The sequence below is a fragment of the Trichosurus vulpecula genome, chromosome 3, assembly GCF_011100635.1.
Source record: "Trichosurus vulpecula isolate mTriVul1 chromosome 3, mTriVul1.pri, whole genome shotgun sequence".
Taxonomy (NCBI): Eukaryota; Metazoa; Chordata; class Mammalia; order Diprotodontia; family Phalangeridae; genus Trichosurus; species Trichosurus vulpecula.
The window spans coordinates 393,286,147-393,308,316 of NC_050575.1; the positions used below are offsets into that span (position 1 = coordinate 393,286,147).

Consider the following 22,170-nt stretch of genomic DNA (forward strand, 5'->3'; position numbering starts at 1 on the left):
CATGTAAAGTTGAGAGCAGAGTTGGGACTAGGCAAGGGATCACCACACTCCTGGTTCAGTATAATCTTTTCTACACCAAGATGCCTACCTATCTCAGCTATATTTAATGGGTTGAGATCCATACCTTTCAAGGGTCATATGTAAAGTAAGTTTCTTTCAGGCTTGGCTCTGTTGCTTCCAAGACCTTCAGCTGAGTTGTCTCATCACCTGAACTCATTCCAGACTCCCTGATCATTAGCTTCCAGAGTCAAAAATGACTAGAAGACAAATTTACAAACCAAACCATTTAATTATCTCTTTGAAGGTAAACAATATATGGAGCTGTATCTCAAACCCTGAGGCTGTTGAGGCAATCTCAGGCTCAGAAAGTGAAATCCCTTGGTGTGGGATCCTCTACCAAGAGTTCAGGAGGAGGGACAAAACGCAGGCAGATAAAGGCAGTGTGCATGCATTTATGCATAGTCTGCAAGTTTTATGCACTGCTGGGGACAGACCCAAATGGTCTTAAGGATGAGAAGAGGGCAGACAATGGTTTTTCAAAACATGGTTTTATTAGGAAAAAAATAAAGTAAGCTACACCACATCTTTGCTCCTCCTCACTTTCCACACGCTTGACACCCAGACCATAAGACTCCAATAGCACATGCCTGTGTCGCAGCTGCCACTTTGGGGAACTCGGTCCCCTTTACCCTCCTATTACTTGAATGATCCCACAGCAAGGGCCTTCCCTTTCTGAGATAAGGCAGAGAACTATCAAAACAACGTTATAACAAGCACTTGACAGTGAAAAGAACCCTCTAGCAGCATACTCATTTAGCCTGCAATATTTTAATTTCCAAACAACACCCCCAGTTTTATTTTTTCTCCTTCTTCTCCTCTTTCTTGGCATCGCCCTTCTCCTTATCTTTGTCTTTCTCCTTGTCATCTTTCCTCTCCTTCTTGCTCTCCTCCTTTTCCTGCCCCTCTTTCTTCTCAGCGTCCCGGTTTGCAATCTTGTTGTTGATGAGGTTGTGCAAGGCAACCACCGAGCGGATTAGTGAGGCCAGGTACACCACCACCATCTGGTCATTGGTCTTCAGGTAAAACGCCTTGACAAACTCTTGTAGGTTGACATCAGGCAACAGATTGAAGACGTCCTGCAGCTGGTAGATTATCTGGTGGTTGATGGGCAGCTTGCCCATGGCCACTTTCTCCAGGTAGCCCCTGATGTCCAGAAGCTTGGAGTTTAGTCCCTTTAAGCCATGGACCTGATTCGTGATACGCTGAGAAAGGGTGCCCACTGTGGTGTCTTTGATGTCTCTGCAATGGTCCAGAATAGGATGGGAAAGTGTATTAGGCAACTGTCCTTCCAACAAGGGCTCTAAGAAAACACCCAGCTTGGCCAGAGAAAGGAAGTAAAGTGAAACAGGAATTTTGTGTCTAAACTATCTGGAAATTTAAGGATTTGGGGAGATATTAACTATTAGACTTAGGTTTAATCCCGATTAATTTATAGGATCACAGATTTTTGACCTGGAGTGACTTTAAAGAGGAAAAAAGTTCAATCTTCCTAAAGGAATTCAAGGAACAAGAGAAAATTAAATCTTTTTGTTAAAAGGGATGGCTCTCTGGGAAGAATGAGGGTTACAAAAGAAAATCCAGACAACATAAAGGGTATCAATAAAGATGTTTACTAACCAAAATACTTCTTTTTTTAAATTAAAATCAACCCCCACTACTCAGGTAGCTCAGGGCAGAGAAGCTCCTCAACAGCTTGGACACAAATGTCCTACTAAGCAGCAGCAAGACTAGGATGGGACAGTGAGGCGGGGGGCGGGCTCAGATCAAGGAGATCACATACCCTCCAAATCTTCAAGTACCATATGGGAAAAGGGTGATTCTAGCAGGATGATCATTACTGAATTGTGAAAAGCCTTACTTAATGACAGCAATACTGGTCATGGACATCTAGAAACCAAGTCACGAAGGGTGGTATGGAAGTTTCTTAACCCCTTTAAATCTCAGTTTCCTCATTTGTGAAAAGAGACTGAACTAGAGAATTTATTTCTAAGGTCCCTTTCAGCCCTAAATCCTAGGATCACAATAATGGCATGACCTATTTCATAGTGCTGTTGGGAAGATGGTATTTTGCAAAGTTAAACATAATACCGATAAAAATTAACTTATCTAAAGATCCTATAACTTATCTGATCACAGACAAGTCAAATTCAGTAACTCCTGTCTCCCACTTCTAAAAAGTGCCGCATCAATGGGATGCTGAAGCTTCGTTAGGTAAGAGAATCACAACTGAAAGGAATCTTAACAATCGTACCTTTTCAAACAGAAGAGCCACACAAATATGACATATTCAAATCAGACTCACTAGGATACAAAATAAATAAATGACTCCTAGAAAAAGAAGTTTATGTAGAAACATGACTACACTGTGCTCTAGGCAAATGATAGGAAGCAGGTGGCATAGTGGAAAGGGGATGGGGCTCAATCCTGTGTTGTGATCTTAAGCGAGCCTCAGTCTCCCCTCTGGAAAGCATGGGTTTGAGCCAGATGGCTCCCGAGGTACCTCCCTTTCAGAGCTCGGTCTGTGCCTCTATGACAGTCACAGCTTTGCTCTGCCACACAGTGGCCATGACCCACTAGGACCAGGTCTCACCGGAGCAGGTGCTCCACTCCCACTTCTTCTGCTTCCTCTGCTCCGATTTCACTGGTCACATGCTCAAATGTCTTAGAGGTTGGCGTTCCGTCCTGGAAGAGAGGAGGCCTGACTGTCATGACATTATACTTCACAGGAAATGCACCAAGGCTCTGGATGGCTCCTTTATTGAGAAGAGACAAGTCAGACAAGGGCAAGAATCACACCGGGAAAGGCAGTGAATGGGCTGCAATCTACAGCAGCTGCTGAGAAGCCAGATCCACACAGACACTAGAGCAAACCTGGAGCTACCTCCTGCCTAGTATTTATATGTTTAGATGATGGAACATTCGTAGAGTTGAAATAACTTAAATTTAATTTTTCCTGGTAGCTGCTTAATAGTTTAGAAAAAGCCCTGAAAATAAAACAATACTACTAGGCCCTGGCTTGCTTCTTCCCCATCCCTGCATCACTCCTGTAACTGTAATAATGAGGATCCACACAGAGGTCAGGAGCCACTGTCAGGCCAAGAGTCAGCTCTGCAAAAATTCTCTGGCCAGTCTCCAACTCTTCTGAGAGGCACTGGGCAGCAGAGTACAAGGCAGATATCAGTGCACACATGGTAAATATTTTCTTTGGGTGTCCTGCCAGCTAGCCCTTTGCAGGACTGATCTATTAGATGGACAGATAATCCTATCATTTGAAAACAGTTCCTGGGACCAAAACCACCAAGGCGCTCACTGAGCAGTGAGGGGGAGGGGGAAGGAGTGTGGACTCCTTAGGACCTGGGTCCAGTTTTGTTACCAACTTTTCACTTGATTCTCTAGGCTGCCGTTTCCTTAGCTGCAAAAAGAAGGGAATGAACTAGATGTTCTTCAATATCCTTTCTGATTCTAACAGTCTACAATTCAAGAATTAAAACTCAAAGAAGAGCTTTTTAAACCTAAAGTGTTAGCAGAAACAATGTTTTTTTCCAAAAATACAACAGGGGTTTTTGTCTTGGAAATGTTACATGCCAAACAGAACCAAAGCCATGTGTTCTTGTAGCAGATGAAAAGTGTAAAAAAAAAGACTTTTAAAAATCAAAAATGTTGGATGACTCACATCATGAACTTCTTCAACGGAAATATATGCTTCTGTGGGCAGCCCAAGGTCCTTGGGCTTCACATCGATAATCACCAATACCTGGAGGAGAAAACACTTTAGCAAACCATCGCAGGCATGGCAGAGAAGAAAGTGCACGAGACAAGTTTCAGGCTCCAGCCATGCGTCTGTAGGTTGTATTACAGGGTTATTTTGTCAGCAATGAGCCCAGGTTAAGTCCACGTTACAGAACCTGCTCTACATTTTCATCATCATTAATGAATTAGCTATTTATCATGTGATAAATGGATTTAATGTCCCTTTGGGCTTAAACAATTTACTATAATCCCATATTAGTCCTTTCTATGACCATCCTGTCTGAGCTGACAATACAAGTAACCAAGGGGCACTCTCTAGGGGTTACTTTTTGGAGAGCACTTACCGAGTTAGGACAGTATCTTTTCATGAGTTCATTGATAGCAATGTCATTCTTGTGTAGCTTTGGGCCTGTATGGTACCACCCAACTATTCTTTCTCTGGCTGGGAAGAAAAAAAAGAATTCTTGTAAGCATAATTTTGAAAAGGTCACTCCCTAAGGGAAGGAATCCAAATTGTTTGGAAGGATTTAAGTCTTGTTTTCTGAACTTCTAAAGACCCCAGGCATCTCCCTCTAATGGAATTAGGTCTGCTGGAGCATGCAACATTCAATACCTGTAGTCTTTAAACTCTCTACCAAGAGGGGAAAGGAAATGAAGTATCAACAAGCAACTGTTAAGCATCTACTCTACAGTGAGTAACGTGGGGAATAAAAGAGAGGCAATAAGGGGAATTTTACATTTTTATAGGCAGCCTATATTAATCTATATTAATATATATCTGAATATACAGTACTTATCTTCTACAACAGGGCTGTCCAACCTTAGGTTTTAATTGAAACAATAGACGATATATTTTGATTTGTCATTTTAGTGAGAGCTCTGCAGTAGCTCGGCTTTGTTTATTAAAGCATTTATGTAAATTTCTATGCTTGTAGGTGGGCCGCATAAATCGCATGGTGGGCCACATTTTGGACAGCCCTGTTCTACAATACAAAATTAGCAACAGATTTTGTTTATATTTCTGAAAAATATGAACTCTGAAGAGATGGTGAAGTTCACTTTATTGACTTCCTCTCCTAAAAGACACTATAGTTCATGCTTTCTCTAGGAGTTAAGAATCTAATCTGAAGTAAGACAAACATAAACAGAAAAACTAGAAAATTTAAAGTAATATTTAAATGCAAGATAAAATGTAAGCGTCTGAAAGAACACATTCTGTCTCCTGCCAAAATAATTTTCCTAAAATGTATTTCTGGTCATAGAACTGTAATATAATATAGTCTAATGCAAAAAGCACTGAATTAGGAGCTAAGAGTCTTGGCTCTGCCCCTTCTAAAATGTGATTGTGGGCAGCTCATTTAACCTCTGCAGGTCTGTTTCTTAATCTGCAAAACAAGGGGGCTGGATTAGATATTAAGTCAGAATTACATGGAGCTAGCTCTTTTTGATTGTGACTATGCATAATTATAAGATGTTACAAGTCCCTCTCAAACAATACATACCATTGACCTTCTTAAACATTCCGTACATATTTTCCAAATAGTCGTGATCAAGAAACCAGACCGAGTCATCTTTGTCATCTTCATCAAAAGGGACTAAAGAAAAAAGCAAGATGTAGTTTATTATGTTGGTTAATAAAAAGCACAGAAATATATAAAAATAAATGGTGCTCAACCTTATCACCTAATAATTTATACAGATGTTAGAATCAGTAAAGATATAATCTCAATTTACTGGCTTGTCCTGGAATCAATATTAAAAATAAACAATAATGTCTATTTGTGTGGACAACTTTAGTTATTCCTAACTAGTTAAATGGCCAGAATATTTGAGGAACGATTAGCAAGAAAAATAAAAACTTTAAAGGTGGACGGGTTTTTTTCGGGTTTTGTTTTTGGAGGGGGGAGCAGGGCAATTGGGGTAAGTGACTTGCCCGAGGTCACATATCTAGTGTGTCAAGTGTCTGAGGCCTCATTTGAACTCAGGTCTTCCTGACTCCAGGGCCACTACTCTACTCACTGAGCCACCTAGCTGCACCAAAGGTGGATAGTTTGACAACGAGTCTCACCCAGGGTTAGGAAACCTGCAGCCTCGAGGCCACATGTGGCCCTCCAGGTCCTCAAATGCAGCCCTTTGACTGAATCCAAACTTTACAGAACATATCTTTTTATTAAGGGAATCTATCCTGTGAAGTTTGGATTCAATCAAAGGGCCGCCCTTGAAGACCTAGGCGGCCACATGTGGCTTTGATGCCACAGGTTTCCCCACTCTTGGTCTTACCTTTGGCCAGAAAGTAATATTATCTGTTACCTGCAAAACTGTTGGAGACATCAAGTACTTTTTTCTGCCATGACCCCAAGAGCACACCAACAACACGTTTCTGATTCCCAACCTTTCCTATTCTAAAAGAGAAAACAGAAGACAGTCAGTTTGGATAATAAATACACAAACATGTGAATCCTGCAGGTATCAATTACAGCCTCATAAAAATATTCATCACAAAACAATTGTGAAGTTTCACCTCATACCCTGCAAATTAGCAGACGTGACAAAAGACAGTAATAGTAAATGTTAGAGGGACTTGAGGAAGATAGGAACACTAGTGCATTGTTAGTAGAGACGTGAATCAGTACAATCATTCTGGAAAGCAACTCGGAATTAAGCAAATGAAGCACTAAAGTGTTCACACTCAAGAGAGTTCAAAACTAGGCTCATATCCCAAGGACGACATTGGTAAGCTCCATATACACCAAAATATTTATAGGAGTACTTTCTGTGATGGCAAAGAATTGGAAACAAAGCAGATGCCCAATGACCGGGGAATGGCCAAAAGAAATGGTGGTGCATTAATGTAACATTACTGCGCTGTAAGGAATGACAAGTATGATGAATACAGAGAAGTAAAATACGAGCTCTACATAAAATGATGCAAAGAGCCCAGAAAGTAATATACACAGACTATCCCAATGTAAATGGAAAGAAACACCCCCACTCCCCTCCCTGCAAAATCAAAAGTGAATGTTGTAAAATGACAAAGAATAAGCAGAGGTGGGAGGTCCATGAGTAAGTGGGGTACAGTGTACGTATTTTCAGACTTTTTGGGATATACTGATCAGTTATGCTGACCCCCCTCCACCCATTCTTTTTGTGTTAAAATATTATTTGTTATGACATGGGAGAGGCTCTCTGGGAGAGGGTTACTGAGGCAAATTATAATATGGAAAAAAAAGGTTAACAAAAACATAAAAAAAAATACTGATTGCATAGGTACAAATGGATCTTGGCAGCTGTTACTAAATTAAAAGGAAACAGACATGTTTTGAGGTGTTTTTTTAATTATCAACTATTTGTTACTAAAAAGTTAGAAATCCTTCAAGTCGGTCCTGAGCAGTTCATCCAATCCAGAAACACTGGTATTCTGAGGCTATCTCTGATGGAGACATAGCCTCTGATGGCATGAGACTCATCCACTCCAACCCAATCCACGCAATTCTTGGTTGTGTCTTTTTATAAATTCTTGAAAGGAGATTTACACATGTGATGGGGACCTTTCTTGAAATTAGGGATATTAAATCTTTGTGTCATACGTTCCTTTGGAAGTCTAATAAAGCCAAATATTATTGCAGCAGTTTGTTGCCTCCAGGAAATGTTAGATTAATGAAAATAAAGATATAATTTTTTTCCCATCCAAGTTCATAGACCCCCTGAAATCTATCCATTGACCCCAGGTTAAGAGCTCTTGCTCTAGATTTTGACATCATATGAGCCTGCATGGAGTACATTGACTATCCTCATGTTACTCCTCACTCTCGCAATTTAATTGGCCCACTTTTTTCCCTGGCTGAACAATCTCTTTGAAGACTTTTACATAATTTTTGTCGTACAATAATATACTACAATCTAGTCACACCTATTATGAATCTATCCATTGCTGTGTGGGTGACTCGCAATTTTAATTATATGAAGACTGTGGCATTCCATGATCTGAAGCCATATCACAGCATGGGAAGAATACTGGCATTTTTAAAAGGGGATTTTTGTTTCAGGGAAGAAAGCCCAAGGTCATTAAAAACACTATAAAATTTCCCAAATTCAAGCCAGTCTACTCCTTCCCTACTATTCAATTATGGGTCCAGGTCACTGACCTTCTGCAGTGTCTGTGCAAGATAAACATGCTGCCGACCAACTCTGTGAGCTAGCTCTTTAACTAGGTATCTTCAGTTTGAACAAGTACTCTTTATCCCCTTGATTTTTGTGGTGTGGCTAGTAAAGGTTAAATGCTTTTGAATGAGTATTGATCTCCTTCAGGAGGCTATTCAATGTTCTGGGACTCAGAGCAATGTTATCGGCAAACAAAGGTATTTGGAGGACTTGATCACATTTCTATAGGGAATCCCTCTTTCCACTTGAACTCTGTGATGGGCACCCTCCATCAGTCTGAACAGTATTTTGCATCATTTATTCAGCACCTTTGGTGAGCAGGTTTTATGCTCCACCTGATATCAAGGCTGTGATATTACAGTCCAAATGTGGTTGGCTTCGCTGTTAATGATGGAGAAAATGTTAAAATTTAGTAAATAGGTCTGCTTCTTAACTATAAGGCTTTCAAATGTCACTCGACCAGAATTTGGAAAATATATTTAAAAGCTATTGTACTTAATTTTTTTCCTTCTAAGTTTCTCCAAGCGCGGTATCCCCCATTTTCTCAAACTTTTTTCTCTCCTAAAGTCTTATTGCCTTTTGTTTTTAATGCTACTTCTGGAAATACCTCTTCCACTGAAACCAAATCATGTCTAACAATTCATACAACATTATGCCCTAGTAGTAGTCTCTTGCCTCTCTGATGAGAGTAAAGAAATATATTTAATTTCATTTTCTGGGACCATTACTGGTTTTCTAATCACTCAGTCTGGCTTCCTTTTAGTGCTCTTTTCACCCTGCATCAGTTTATAAATACCAGGAAGACCTGAGTTTAAATTCTGCCTCAAATATTTATTAGCTCTAGAACCCTGGGCAAATCACTTAATCTTTTTGTGCCTCAGTTTCCTCATCTGTAAAATGAAGGGGTTGGACTTGGCCTCTAAGGTCCAGTCCTAAATCTAGAATCCTATTCCTGTAGTTCCCTGATTTCCTCATATTCCTTTCTCACTGTACAATAATATCCTATTATATTTATATTCCAAAGTTTATTCAGCTATTCTCCAAATGATGGGCACTCACTTTGTTTTCTGCTGCTATAAAAACTGCCACTTATGTTTTGGCATATACCACACCTATATTTCCTTTTGACTTCCTTGGGGTGTAATGCTAGAAACTGTTTTGCTGGGTCAGAAGGTATTAACAGTTTAGTCAATTTTCTTGAATAATTCCAAAATGATATCCAGAATGGTTAGACCAAGTGTCAATTTTGTTACAGCCCCAAATCTTTTCAAAGTTAACTGAATGTTATCATGAAAGCCAAGTACTTTTCTGCATATTACTGGCTTGGTTTCACAGATGCTAAGAGAATCCTGAGACTGCTATGCTTTTCTAGGGGAATCTCATCTATGTCCATAAGATCAAGTGGATTTAATAATGCTATGTATCTTGTACGTATCCAAGTGCCATACCAGGATTCCTTAGCATTTTTTGTACCATGGATGCCTTTGGTGTTTTGGTAAAACCTATGGACCCCTTCTCTAAATGTTTGTTGCTTACATTCATAATTGAAGGAAACAATAAATTTCACTTAGTTTTAGTGAAAATAAAGGTATATTTTTTTCTTCAAAGTTCATGAATCTAAGAATCTCCGATTTGAATACTTAAAATCAACCATTAAGGCAGTTAATCGACTGAGTGGGTAAGAGGGCTGGGTCTGGAGACAGGAAGACCTGAGATCAAATCTGGTCTCAGACACTTATTAACTAGCTGTGTGATCCCAGGCAAATCATTTTACTTCCATCTGCCTCAGTTTCTTCATGTGTAAAATGGGGATCACAATAGCACCTGCCTCCCAGGGTCATTGCGATGATCAAATGAGATTACAATCGTAAAAGCACTTAACAGATCCTGACACATAGTAAGCCCTGTATAATTTAGCTATTACTATTATTATAGCTTCTGTGCATGCAATTACCAGAGAGAATCTGGTGACCCTATCTGAGCAGGAAAAGAGGAACTGGGAAAATGATGAACTTACATATTCCCATCATCATTTAAAATTTCTACTTTTTTTTTTCCTAATGTGTTCCAAATATTTTTATTCATAAGACAGCATCCAATTTGTGTTGGCTTTTCCCTAGGAGACAGAGGGCATGGGTGGTGGCAAGCTCATGTTACAGACAAGAATCTTAAAGTACACAGATGGAATGATTTATCTTGCCATCGTGGCAGCCGATATTGACGTACGGTAGTTTTAAGTTACAAAACACTTTGCATTCATCATCTCATTTGATCCTAAAGCCAATCTGTGAAGTGGGTACAAGCATCATTATCTACACAGGAAACTAAGTTTTAGAGAAGTCAAGTAAACTGCCTAGGGTCTGGGGCCCTTCTGACATGGCCAGGGCTCTACTCTATCACACACACCACTGGTTATCAAAGAACAGGGAAGCTGACGACTGACAAACTCCAGTGGCCATACTGCCTTATTGCTTTTCAGTGTGACCCAATTTTTCTCTTAATAAGCTACTGTTGATATTTATTCTATGCCAGGTAAAGCTAGAGAAATATGGGATCAACCAAACTTCGGGACTCTTACTTACAGGATCTTACTGATTTGTTTATTTAGCTTCAGACAAGTGACTTTACTTGTTTAACACAGTTCCCACACCTGTTAAAATGAGCACAGTATCAAACTCCATATGAATCAACTCATAAAAATAAACAATGATGGTCTTCCACAAAAAAACAGAAGTTAAAGAATGCCTTTGGAATCGTTTTTAATTCATAAGGAAAATAAAACAATGATCAGCACCCTAAAAAGCATACATATTATACACTAGGTGGTATTCTCAATTCACCACATAGGTTGTTTTTTTTTTTTTTTGTTTTGTGTGCTTGATTTTGGTTGTTAAGTTGAACTCTGTTATATAAAGCCAAGTTCAAAAGAAGCAGAACCCATCTTCTTGGAACAAACAATCTGAATCTAAGGTTCAAAGGACGTATGTCCAACAAGTGTTTGTTTATATTTGAAAGCATAAAAACTGACTTAAGTATGATAGTCTGGACAGTCCAAATGTAAGCAGGAAATAAAATGTATTTCCCTCGTATTATAATTCTTTTCTAAAAGGTAAACTCTCGTCGGGGAGCTGGTACAGGGTTTTCAGTTCAGCTGTCAGAGGCAAAGGTGGCTGGAGAAAGGAGCCTTAATTCTTTAGATCTCACCCGGCAGTTTTAATACCTCTATTCAGTTTTCCTTTAATACTGCATATTGTGACTGTTTCTTTTGGGAGTTTTATTCCCCTTACCAGACTTCCTTACTCCAGCCACCTAGGGCCCGTATCTATCTATATATATCTATATATAAATAATACAGCGTTGACACACATCGCGCACATCAATAACCGTGCGAGGTGGGTGCTACAAGCGTGGCCACCCTATCAGGCGGAGGATTTGACCCTAAACCCCCTCTCCCCCTGGGTGGGGGCTCCGGGGGATGGGCGAGGGGGTGGAGGGCTGTGGGCTGGGGGAGGCAGCCTGGAGCGAAAGAGCCGAGGGGCGCCACGGTGGCTCCCGAGGCCTCCCCGCCGCCGGGCGGGCCCATCGGCCCCAGTGACTCAGCCTCAGCCGCCGCCGCCGCCGGCCTAGGCCTCAGCCCCTCCGTCCGTCCGCCCGCCGGACGGGCCGCGCTCACCGGTTGAAGTGATCCACCACACTGAGGAGCACCAGGGGGTGAACCACGACCTTCTGCACCGCCAACTCCGGCATCGCGCCAGCCCGCCAAGCCCGTCTCCCGGCAAAAGTCGGCAGCCGCAGCGACTCCCCTCAGCGTCCGCAAACTCCAGGCTCCGACTCCGCCCTTTCCGCCGCCTCACGCAGCCACCCTCCTTCCGCTTCCGCTCCCGCTCCCGCCTCCACTTCCGCTCCCGGCCTGCACCACGCCAGCGAGCGCCGCCATCTTGAGAAGGCAAGCGCGGGCGGGTGCAAAGCCGGTGTGGGAGACCAGAGACCCTTTAGGAGTTCGGAACTCTAGTTTGACAGATTGGGAAACTGAGGGCCAGAAAGGGGCCTTGGTCGCTGAAAAAGTCTACACCAGCCCCCATCCCAGGTAGACCCGGGCCTCCCTGAGCTTCCTGGCCCTGGAGAGCCCCGGGCCAGAGTCCCCTTCCCCCCATCTCGCCCTTCCCCCTTAGCGTGAGGTCTTTATTCCTTTCGTAAGAGCCCAGATTTGAGTTGGAAGGACCCTTAAAGGCTATGGAAGCCAATCTCATTTTAAAGATGAGGAAACTGAGTCACAGGCGTGAAGTGACTTGCCAGGACCGCACAGCTAATAACTGCCCGGTACAGATAGATAATCCTGACTCCAAGGCGGGAGCTCTATCCGCTAAGACTCGTAGCCGCCTACGTTCCCTAATATTTTTAGGGGATTGACCCCCTTTGGTCTTTGTTTACCTCCCCTGCTTGCCGTATACCAACTGCATAATTATAAGACTGATGATTTAGTCCGTGTATTGCATTTATTAGCTCCAGGAGATGGAACAGGGGCCCGTAAAGCAGAGAGAGCCGAGCTGGGAGGGCTACCTTAGGGGTCACCTAGTCCTACCCCCCTGCTTCCGTCTTCCCTTATGGTTTATCCCAGTCACAGGCATCAAACCCATCAGTGAGTCAGGGAGAGGACTGCCCCAAGCATGTGAAGACTCCCCCGATGGAATGGGCTGATGAGAACAATTTGTTCCAATGAAGCCAGGAAGGCAGCTGAAAGCTGATGTCCTGCAGCACGTAGAGCTTGGTTAGACATGGAAGATTCCAAGGTCATCTACGGCAACCTGAGCCATTGTCAGTCTTCCTGACTTTTGTCTTGCCACTGGATTTCTGTGACTCTGGAAGAGAGAATAAGGGTGATGACTTTGTGCAACTCTGGCTCACAGAACTCCAATTCACATGTAAATCAGGATATCACCCCCATAATGTCATTGGTCCTCTGAAAATGAAGGATGAACAATTGTCCAAATCCCAAAGCAGTTATTTCTCTAAAACATCTATTTAAGTGAAAAAATATTGACATCTCATAGTCACTTCTCTATAAAGTATTAAAAGGCCTTCATGTAGTGATAGCTGGGACCATTTTCAGATAATTAGGCTGAGTTATTCAGACACTGAAAAATGAGAAGAAATAACCTTGCAGCTAAAATCTGGACAGGACCTTCCCTGGAGGACATCTAATGCAAGCCTCTCATTTTACAGATGAGGAAACAGGTCCATAAAGATTAAGTGACTTGCCCAGACCAGAATTCAAACTACAGGCCACTGATGCCAATTTCAACACTCCAAGGTTAGCATACTTGTCCACTTTGTAGCATCTTAAAATTGGCACAGTTTCCATGTTCCTTTTCTGAAGTCATGGATAATTGAATAGATACAATTGGCTTTTGGTTCCAGTTTCTGCTGTGTCAGTGAATGGGTGATAGTAAGATTCCCTGTAATTAATAAACGAGGGTCAATGCCATCGTCCTGATTTATGAACAGAAGGTTAATTTTCATCTAAAAATGTCATTTTTTTGAGAGGAATTTCCTTAAGATGCTATACTTTGAATTTTAGAAAGCTTTTCTGTTTGATTTCTGTGGAGCTCAGCATTTATGAAAACTAGGTATGCTCTACAGAAATCTGTTTGGCTTTACTAATCCTGACTAGCTGCTGTGCGATGAGGTTCAGCCCAGAATAGCACAGCCTCCTCTTAGACACAAAGCCTTATGTTAGTGCTCAGTTGTGATATGAAGGGTCCTGGGTTCTCAAAGGCTAGGCCAGTGGAGCATAAGCTCTAGCAAAGTTCTACCATGCTGGAAGTGTTGTTCTGGCAACATACACAATCTGCTTTCTGAGCACCAGCCTAAGTATTGAGAGGACCACTAGCAGTGGTCTGGCCATTTGGTAATGAATTCTTTGTCCATAACGGTCCATCAAACAACAACAAAATGCAAAACATCCCCTAATCCTGTGCTTTCCTGGACTGAGATGGTAGTTAAATGAGAGAAAAGGGGGAAGAGAGCGCTAAGAATCTCATGATTTTTAATCCTGTAAATGTTGACTTAGTCGTTATTTCTCCAAATTTGAGGTCTTTGTTCAATGACCAATGAGTGGACATATTACGGAAGGAACTGAATCTTACCAAGGTTGACCTTCTCACCATGAACAAATTAAAAAAAAAAAGTTCAAGATTAAAGAAGGTGGTTCTCAAGTGCTCTTTGGAGAAGCAAAGAAAAGAAATGGCAGAGTCAGTTTTATCATTTGACTAAAGGCAATCAGAAATACTATTTCATGGTACATTTGGTCACTTTGTACTACAGTGTTCATAAAAGCATTTCCAAAAAGTCTACCATGAAAATAATTGCAGCTTGTATGCCAACACCAATTGTATAGGATGAGGGGGCAGAACAATTTTATGAGGCATGCAATAAGACCCTCCAAATTAAATGAATGTATACTATGGCAATCAATATATTCTATTGATAAAGGGAAATTATAATCATGATATTAGCTAACATATAGTATCTACTATGTGCCAGGCACTGTGCTTTACAAATATCTCATTTTATCCACACAACAACCCTAAGAAGTAGATACTATTGTTATATACCCACTTCACAGTTGAGGAAACTGTGGCAAACAAGTTATGTGATTTACTCATGGTCACACAGTTAGTGTTTGAAGCCACATTTAAATTCAGATCTTTCTGACTCCAGGCCCAATAGTCTATCCACTGTGCCACCTAGCATTTCAGTGCAAAGGTGGAAATAGGTGAAGATATCAGATAAATACATGGTAAAGCATGTATTTAAGGAATAAGGAATGAAGAGAGGACAAAGACATGTAGAGTATACAGAAGCCTCAAATCATTAAATCTTGAATATTTTCTTTGAAAGAGAATCAATAGACACTAGGCGAGGTGAGCACCAAGTGGCATCACAAAAAATGAAATTCATTATATTTTAACAGGAAAATACTTGTTGATGTGAGAATCATTCTAAATCAGGTATCTGTGTACAGATCACTGACTTGTTGGAGCAAAGGTCAGGATGTCAGAATTAGCAAAAAGTTAGAAAAAAGAATAATACTGAGAAAAAGATAGGAATGGGGATAAGGACTAGAACTGTGATTTCATTGGTATAAGGAACTTCCAGGTAAGGAAAATGCTTTTACCCATCTAGGTTGGTGGCTTCTTTGCAACATATAGTTTTAGAGAGCTGTCTAGAGCCCTGAGGGGTTCTGACTTGCTCAAGATCACATAGCCAGTATTTGTCAGAGGGAAGACTTGACTCCAGATATGGCATAATAACAAAGCAGTTCTAAACCAAATCTTCAAGCGAGATAATGGAAAATGTGTAATGGACAGTAGAAATGACATTGACACATTATTGTCTATGCAGAAATTTAACTGTTGTACATCAACTCCCAAAAAAGCATAAAAGTGCCTTAGTTAGTGAACACTTGACAAGCAGAGGGATGGTGGCCACAGGCAATACAGGTTTTGAATATAAACTAGTTTGTAAAATCTTTTAAATAAGGATGATGGATAATTTTGATCAGTATTAAGTCATAAAACAAAGAGAAGCCGTAGAAGATGAAACCAGTTTGGCAAGAGATCCAACTAAGCAAAGTAATTCCCAAAGGCATTTAAGGATAAAAATGGAATGGGAACAACAAGCAGAAGAAAAATGGAAATGATCTACAAATAATTTATTCACTTAATTTAACTTTATGTTGTTACCCTTTGTAGATATTTTAAAAATGTATCCTGCCTCCTTCCCTTTCTAGTGAATTATCGCTCATAACACAGGATAAAAAAGGAAGAGAAAAAAATTAGCTCAGTAATACCAAACCACACATCAACTAGATTTGACAATGTATGCTTTCATCTCCACCCTTAATCCCCCAGCTCTACAAAAAGAGAACTATGTACATTGTCTCATCACTTCTTTGGGGACAAGTTTGATCACTATAATTATTTTGTTTTTCAGTTGTTTCAGTCAGGTCCCACTCTTCATGACCCCATTTGGGGATTTCTTGGCAAAGACACTGGACTAGTTTGCCATTTCCTTCTCTATCTCATTTTACAGGTTAGGAAACTGAAGGAAAAATGGTTAAATGACTTGTCTAGGGTCACAGAGCCACCTAGCTGCCCTTACTCAAATTGTATGAACACTATAAAGTGTCAGGTTTTGTTGTTTTCTTATTTTCACTTTCACTGTTGTAGTTGCTATGTATATTGTTTATTGGTTCTGCATACTTTATCTTACATCCACTCATCCATGTCTTTTCATGCTTCCCTGGATTCCTCATAGTTATTTCTTTTAATACAGTTATTACATTCCAATATATTCATGAACCATTTTGTTTAGCCATTTCTCAGTTGATAAGCATCCACAATTCTTTGCTACCACAGATTAGTCAATCAGTCAGTTACCACATTTGTTAAGTGCTTACTATGTGCCCGTTACTGTGCTAAGTGCTGGGGATACTAAATAAAGTGAAAAAAACCCGTGATCTGTGCCCTCAGGATGGTGTTCTAATGAGGGCAACAGCATGTAAATGAAGCACATAGAAGGCATATCTCTCAGAAGGTATATATTTTCAGAGAGAAATCTATGGGTGTGTGTGTGTGTGTGTGTGTGTGTGTGTGTGTGTGTGTGTGTGTGTGTGTGGTGCTGTGGCTAATACAGCAGCTGAGCCTCCTGAAGAAGGTGGGATTTAAGAGGTAGACGTGAAAGGGCAGTGCCAAGGCATAGACACAGGAGAGGAAGTGATCTGGATTGTAGAGTTTGTAAAGGGGAATAAGGAGTGAGAAGATTGGAAAGGTAGGAAGCAGGTTATGGAGAGCTAAACAGAAGACTTTATATTTGATCCTGGAGGCCGTAGGAAGCCACTGGAGTTTATTGACTAGGTGTAATGACATGGTCAAACCTGTGACTTAGGAAAATCACTTTGACAGTTGAGTAGAAGACGACAGGTTTAAGTGGGCAGAGATTTGAGAACAGAGAGACCGGTTCAAAATCTTTTTCAGTATTCCAGGAGATGGGATGAGAGCCTGGACTAGAGTGGTAGCTGTGTGAATAGAGAGAAGGGAAAATAAAAGAGAGATACTATCAAGGTAGAAATGGCAAGTTTTGATAACCAGATTGAAGGTGCACTTTTGCCCTCACCTTACACCTTCGATCTGGTTATCAAAACTTGCCATTTCTACCTTGATAGTATCTCTCTTTTATTTTCCCTTCTCTCTATTCACACAGCTACCAGTCTAGTTCAGGCTCTCATCCCAATGAGTTTGCAGTTTTACCAACAATGTGACTAATTTTTTTGGTAGTCCCTCCAATATTGATTTTGCCAGTCTTTTGTTATTCACAAATATTTTTATAACAACAGTTTCACCATCAAGGTTAGTAGAATTATCCCACTTGGACTCTGACATTTCTACTTAGAAGTAGAAATGGTAGGAGATACAGAAGAAGCAGTCAGATGGGACCAGTGTATACAGAGGTGACACATGCTGGAGGCAAAACAATTGTCATGGTATTGAAGCATCAGTTTGCAATGTATGAAGGAGGGGACCATACCAAAATCATGGGAAAAAATTTAAGGCCTTACTAATACTGGAAAGAAGTGACTGAGAAAATACCAGTAACGATTGATTTATAGGGGAGTTGGGTGACTCAATAGATAGAGCACTGGCTGTAGAGTGAGTTCAAATCTGACGTCAGATACTTACTTGCTTTATGATCCTGGGCAAGTTACTTAACCCTGATTACCAACCCCCCCAAAGACTCATATGCCTGCTTTCTCATCTATATAAAATCTTCCATTTCCTGTTTTACTCTGTGTGTATGTGTGTACATACATGCACACTTTTAAATGTGCTTTTTGTAATGTGTTTTTAAAATGTGTTTCTTATAAACAACATATTGTAAAGTTTCGTTTCCTTATACATCCTGTCGCTCTTTTTCATTTTATTGAATTGTTTAATCTATTCACATTTAAAGTTATGAGTTCATTTCATATTTTTCCTCCATTTGTCTCTAAAATAGATTTCCTTTCAAGCTATGACTTTTCCTCTACTCTTGCTGTAAATACAGTAGTATCTTCCTTCAATGGCTTTACTTTAATCTTTCTTTAAGGCAGCGCTATTTCCCTTCACCCCTGTTTTTCTTTTGTTTGTTACCCCTTTTCCTTTGTAGTTTTTCTTATTAGTCCCTTTCTGTCTTTCACTTTTATCCAGTTATACAATTATTCACCCCCACCCCACCCCTTTTTTCTTCTCAGTCAAGTAGAACAGAGAGAGTTGGGGAATGCCTCAGCTGAAGCAGGTGAAGAAGGAAAAGCTATCAGTCTTCATATTCCTCAGTACATCTCCTCTGTGCCATGGTATGTAGATCCATCAAAAAGACCACAGTCTGAGAAAGAAAAAGAGTATCTGGATAGTGGCATAAGAGAGGAATGAAGGAGAAGGACTCTGAAATGCCACAAAGGAGCAGATAGAAATGTGGGCTCTGATTCATGCCTCCCCCCAAAAGACTGCTTTGAAAGACCTAGGTGTGTTGGTACCAAATTCATGGGAATGAATATAGCAGCAGATGAATATATCCAACCTCATTTATGTTTGACTATGATGGGAAAAGGGATTGGTGGAATTGCTACAACTTAGAAGAACATATGAAGATTGTAGAAGAAAATGCCAAAGTTCATCTGGCTAAATATGCACTGAAATCCCAGAAGCTAAAGGAAGAATTAGCCTCAGGAAAGTTAATGGAACAAGTGAATTCCCCAAAATATCAGTGGGGAGAAAAAGAACCAAATTCTCAGATGGAAATAGGCCATCCAGTGAAGATGAGGATGAAGATGAGTATTCAGATAACATTGATATGTCTGGACAGAATTTTGACTCTAAAAGACAAAATTATAGTCTAGAATCTCAGGATTCAAAAAGATATTGCTAAATACTTGCAAAATTTAGATGTCACTTCTTCCTGCTATCATCCAAAAATGAGAGCGATGCCAATATAGGAAATACTCCTGATGAAGCTAGTTATGCAGAAGACAATTAGTTTCAATACACTGAAGATATAATTTCAATGTCAAAAACATAGTTGTTTGCTTGGGACACTTACAAAACAGAGTCTGAAGTACATCTCCAAGCAGATCCAACAAACTGGAGTTGCTGTATAAATCATTTAAAGTCAAAAAAGATTTCAAAGCATCCTAAAGAAGTATGGAGGTCAAGAACATTTGGATGCACTTCCCTCTGTTACTTTTAACTCAAACAGAAGCTATGAATATTTAAGACATGGAACAATTATTAAAGCAAGAGCAAGCTATCCAATAGCTGTTCAATAGCCAATAGTATGTCAAGATCAGCAGTCATACATATCGGGAGTTCCTATTGGAAAGAAGGTTGATGGGTATAAGTGCTATTACTCCTTCGTCAAATTCTCCAACTATACTGGAGAAACTGGGAAGGAAATTGCTCATGCAGATGAATATATTGCTAATGATGCTGTGGGAGAAGATCAAATGAGCAAACCAAAAACTCTGGTGGAGTTTCACCAAGAAAAACAGAAAGGGGAGAAGAAGAAGAAAAAAGAAGAAACACAAGAAGAGTAGTTCAAATGGTGAAGATGAATAAAAGAAGAAACATGAAAAACTGAGGAGATCATGAAGCTAGATGAGAGGAAAAGGCCCTGTAATAGCATGTGCAAAGCTGGAGAGCCTACAGAAGAGGAAATGGAGGCATCCAGAATGAAATAACAGAGACCAGATGATCCCATGGCCTCTTTCATTGGACAACAGTGACATGACTTGGAAGGATATTCAGGACACCCAACTTATATATATTCTTTTTAGTATCTTGGTGAACAGAGATGGAAAAAAAATCTTAATTTGTTTTTCTTACTGCCTTTAAAATAAAATTTTGGAACTCTTTTATTACTTAATTGCCTTTTACCTCTAGGGGAAAAAAACAGGCAGGCAGTTTATGATGGAGATAATTCATTCACTGTAAGCTGCTTTCAACAATTGACTTTGTGCCTTACAGTATTAGAGACCAATATCATACTATTTACTTTTAAAGCTTAATATTTATAATATTCGATTTTATTTTCAATTCTTAATTCTCTCCTACTTACCCCTGTTCCACCCATTGAGAAAGCAAGAAAAGCCTCATTACAAATATATATTATATATATGCATGTAAAATAAAGCAAAATAAATTCCTGTCATGTCCAAAAAAAGGGTATGCATGAAGAAAATATGCTTCAACCTACATTCAGTCCATCAGCTCTATTTCAAGGTGGATTGCATGTTTCATCATAGGTCCTTTGGAATTGTGATTGGTCATTGTGTGGAGTATTATAAGATTTAGAACTGAAAGAGACCTTAGAGATCATCTAGTTTACTGTCCCTGTCCTTTTACAGAGAAAGAGAATGAGACTGAGAGAGCTCCTGTGGCTTACCCAAGGTCACGCAGCTAATAAGTTGTAAAGCTAAAATTCCAAGTTTGGTTTTCTGATTCCAAATCCAATGCTTTTCCCACTATACTCTGGCCTTTGTTGGGCCCAAGTATTCTTTCCTGGGTTCCAAGCTTAAACCTTTAACATATAAATTTTATTTATGCCTTTTTGTTTTTGCAACACAACATTTCCAGCTAGAATCTCCCTCCACCTTAACGCTGAACCTTCCCTTGTAACAGAAAAAAAAGTTAAGCAAAAACAATAATACATCGATCATATCTATTAGTCAATGAAACCTGTCCTCATACTCTCCTGCTTCTCTGCTGAGAGAAAACATGTTTCATTATCAGTTTTCTGGAACCAAGATTTTTTCATCACAATTACTTAGAATTCAACTTCTTTTTTTTTAAATTTACATGATTATAGTCACAAGGTCATATTATTTCTCTGTTCCTGTTTATTTTACTCAACATCAGTTCATGCAAATCTTTCCATGTTTATCCAAATTCTTCATAGTTTCTTATGATGTAATAATATTCTATTGCAAGCATGGTTTGTTCAGTCATTCCTAAATTGAAGGGCACCCACTTCCCTTCCAGTTCTTTGCTAGCACAAAATGTATTGCAATGTATATTTGGATATATGAGACCTTTCTTTCTATCTTCCTTGGGGTATGGGCCAAGTGGTGGGATCTGTGGGTCAAAAGATATGAACAATTTAATATCTCAAATATTTTCCAGAATGATTAGACCAATTCATAGTTCTACCAACAGTATACCTCAGTAAGTGCACTAGTCTGTATTGGCACAAATCAATATGTATTATGAGAAAACAAAACAAAAAAAGATAGATTCCTCTGTAGGAAGAGTGTTGCCAAGTTCTGTCCCTAATGCCCCAGGCCCACTTCTTCAGTGTTACCTCCACAGAACTTCTGTCTTCCCCCCATCTCCTTGCTGTCACTCTGTTGCAGTTACTGTCCTTGGCTGCTGTATTTATTCACTCCTTCTGCATTTCTGTTTGGGACATTTGAGAAACAAATAATTTCCACCTATTGAAATCCTTCTCTTCCTTCAAGACTCACATCAGAAGTCTCTTCTTCCTTGGAGTCTTTCTTGCTTCTACCAACTGGAAGTGATTCTTTTATTACCGACTCTCTTATACTTCTCTGATCTCTCCCATGCATTTATAACATTCTAACATATTATAGATGTTTTTATGCATGTACTGTCCTCCTGTTGGATTGTAAACTCCTTGAGGACAGTCTATCTTTTTTCATTTTTTATCTTTAACTGCCCTGCACATAAATATTTAACAAATATTTTCTGAATTAAAAAAATGCAATAGCGACCAGAACAGAGGTTGAACTTTGGTGAAATAGTGGTAAATAATGTTCTTAGGTAGTGTGGAAGGCCTAATTATAAAATGTTGGAAACTAAGCAGAATTTATGTTTGATGAGGTAAGAAAGAAGTGCCTACTACTGATAGGCACCATGTTAAGTACTTTACAAATGTTATATCATTTGATCCTCACCACAAGCCTCAGGGGTAAGTACTATCATTATCCCCATTTTAGTTGAGAAAATTGCAGCAAAAAAGGTTAAGTGACTTGCCCAGGGTCGCACAATTGAGTCTGGTTTTGAACACTGGTATTCTTGACTTCAGTCCCAGCACTCTAGCCACTCCACTGAACCACCAATCTTTCTCCAGAAAGGCAGGAAATGTATC

The 22,170-nt window shown here is 39.9% G+C and overlaps 1 protein-coding gene and 1 pseudogene across 1 annotated transcript; one reads left to right on the plus strand and one right to left on the minus strand.

Moving 5' to 3' along the window:
* Positions 1–269: 269 nt before the first annotated feature.
* On the minus strand, positions 270–11,838 carry PSMD7 (proteasome 26S subunit, non-ATPase 7). The gene is made up of 7 exons (XM_036751638.1): positions 11,645–11,838; positions 6,121–6,212; positions 5,313–5,405; positions 4,155–4,252; positions 3,734–3,814; positions 2,651–2,742; positions 270–1,299 (listed from the first exon to the last, which is right to left on the minus strand). Exons 1-7 carry the CDS (start codon positions 11,716–11,718, stop codon positions 855–857), a joined length of 975 nt encoding a protein of 324 aa, XP_036607533.1. The 5' UTR covers positions 11,719–11,838; the 3' UTR covers positions 270–854.
* A 5,674-nt stretch (positions 11,839–17,512) lies between these two features.
* Positions 17,513–19,600, plus strand: LOC118842672 (annotated as a pseudogene).
* The last annotated feature ends 2,570 nt before the right edge of the window (positions 19,601–22,170 follow it).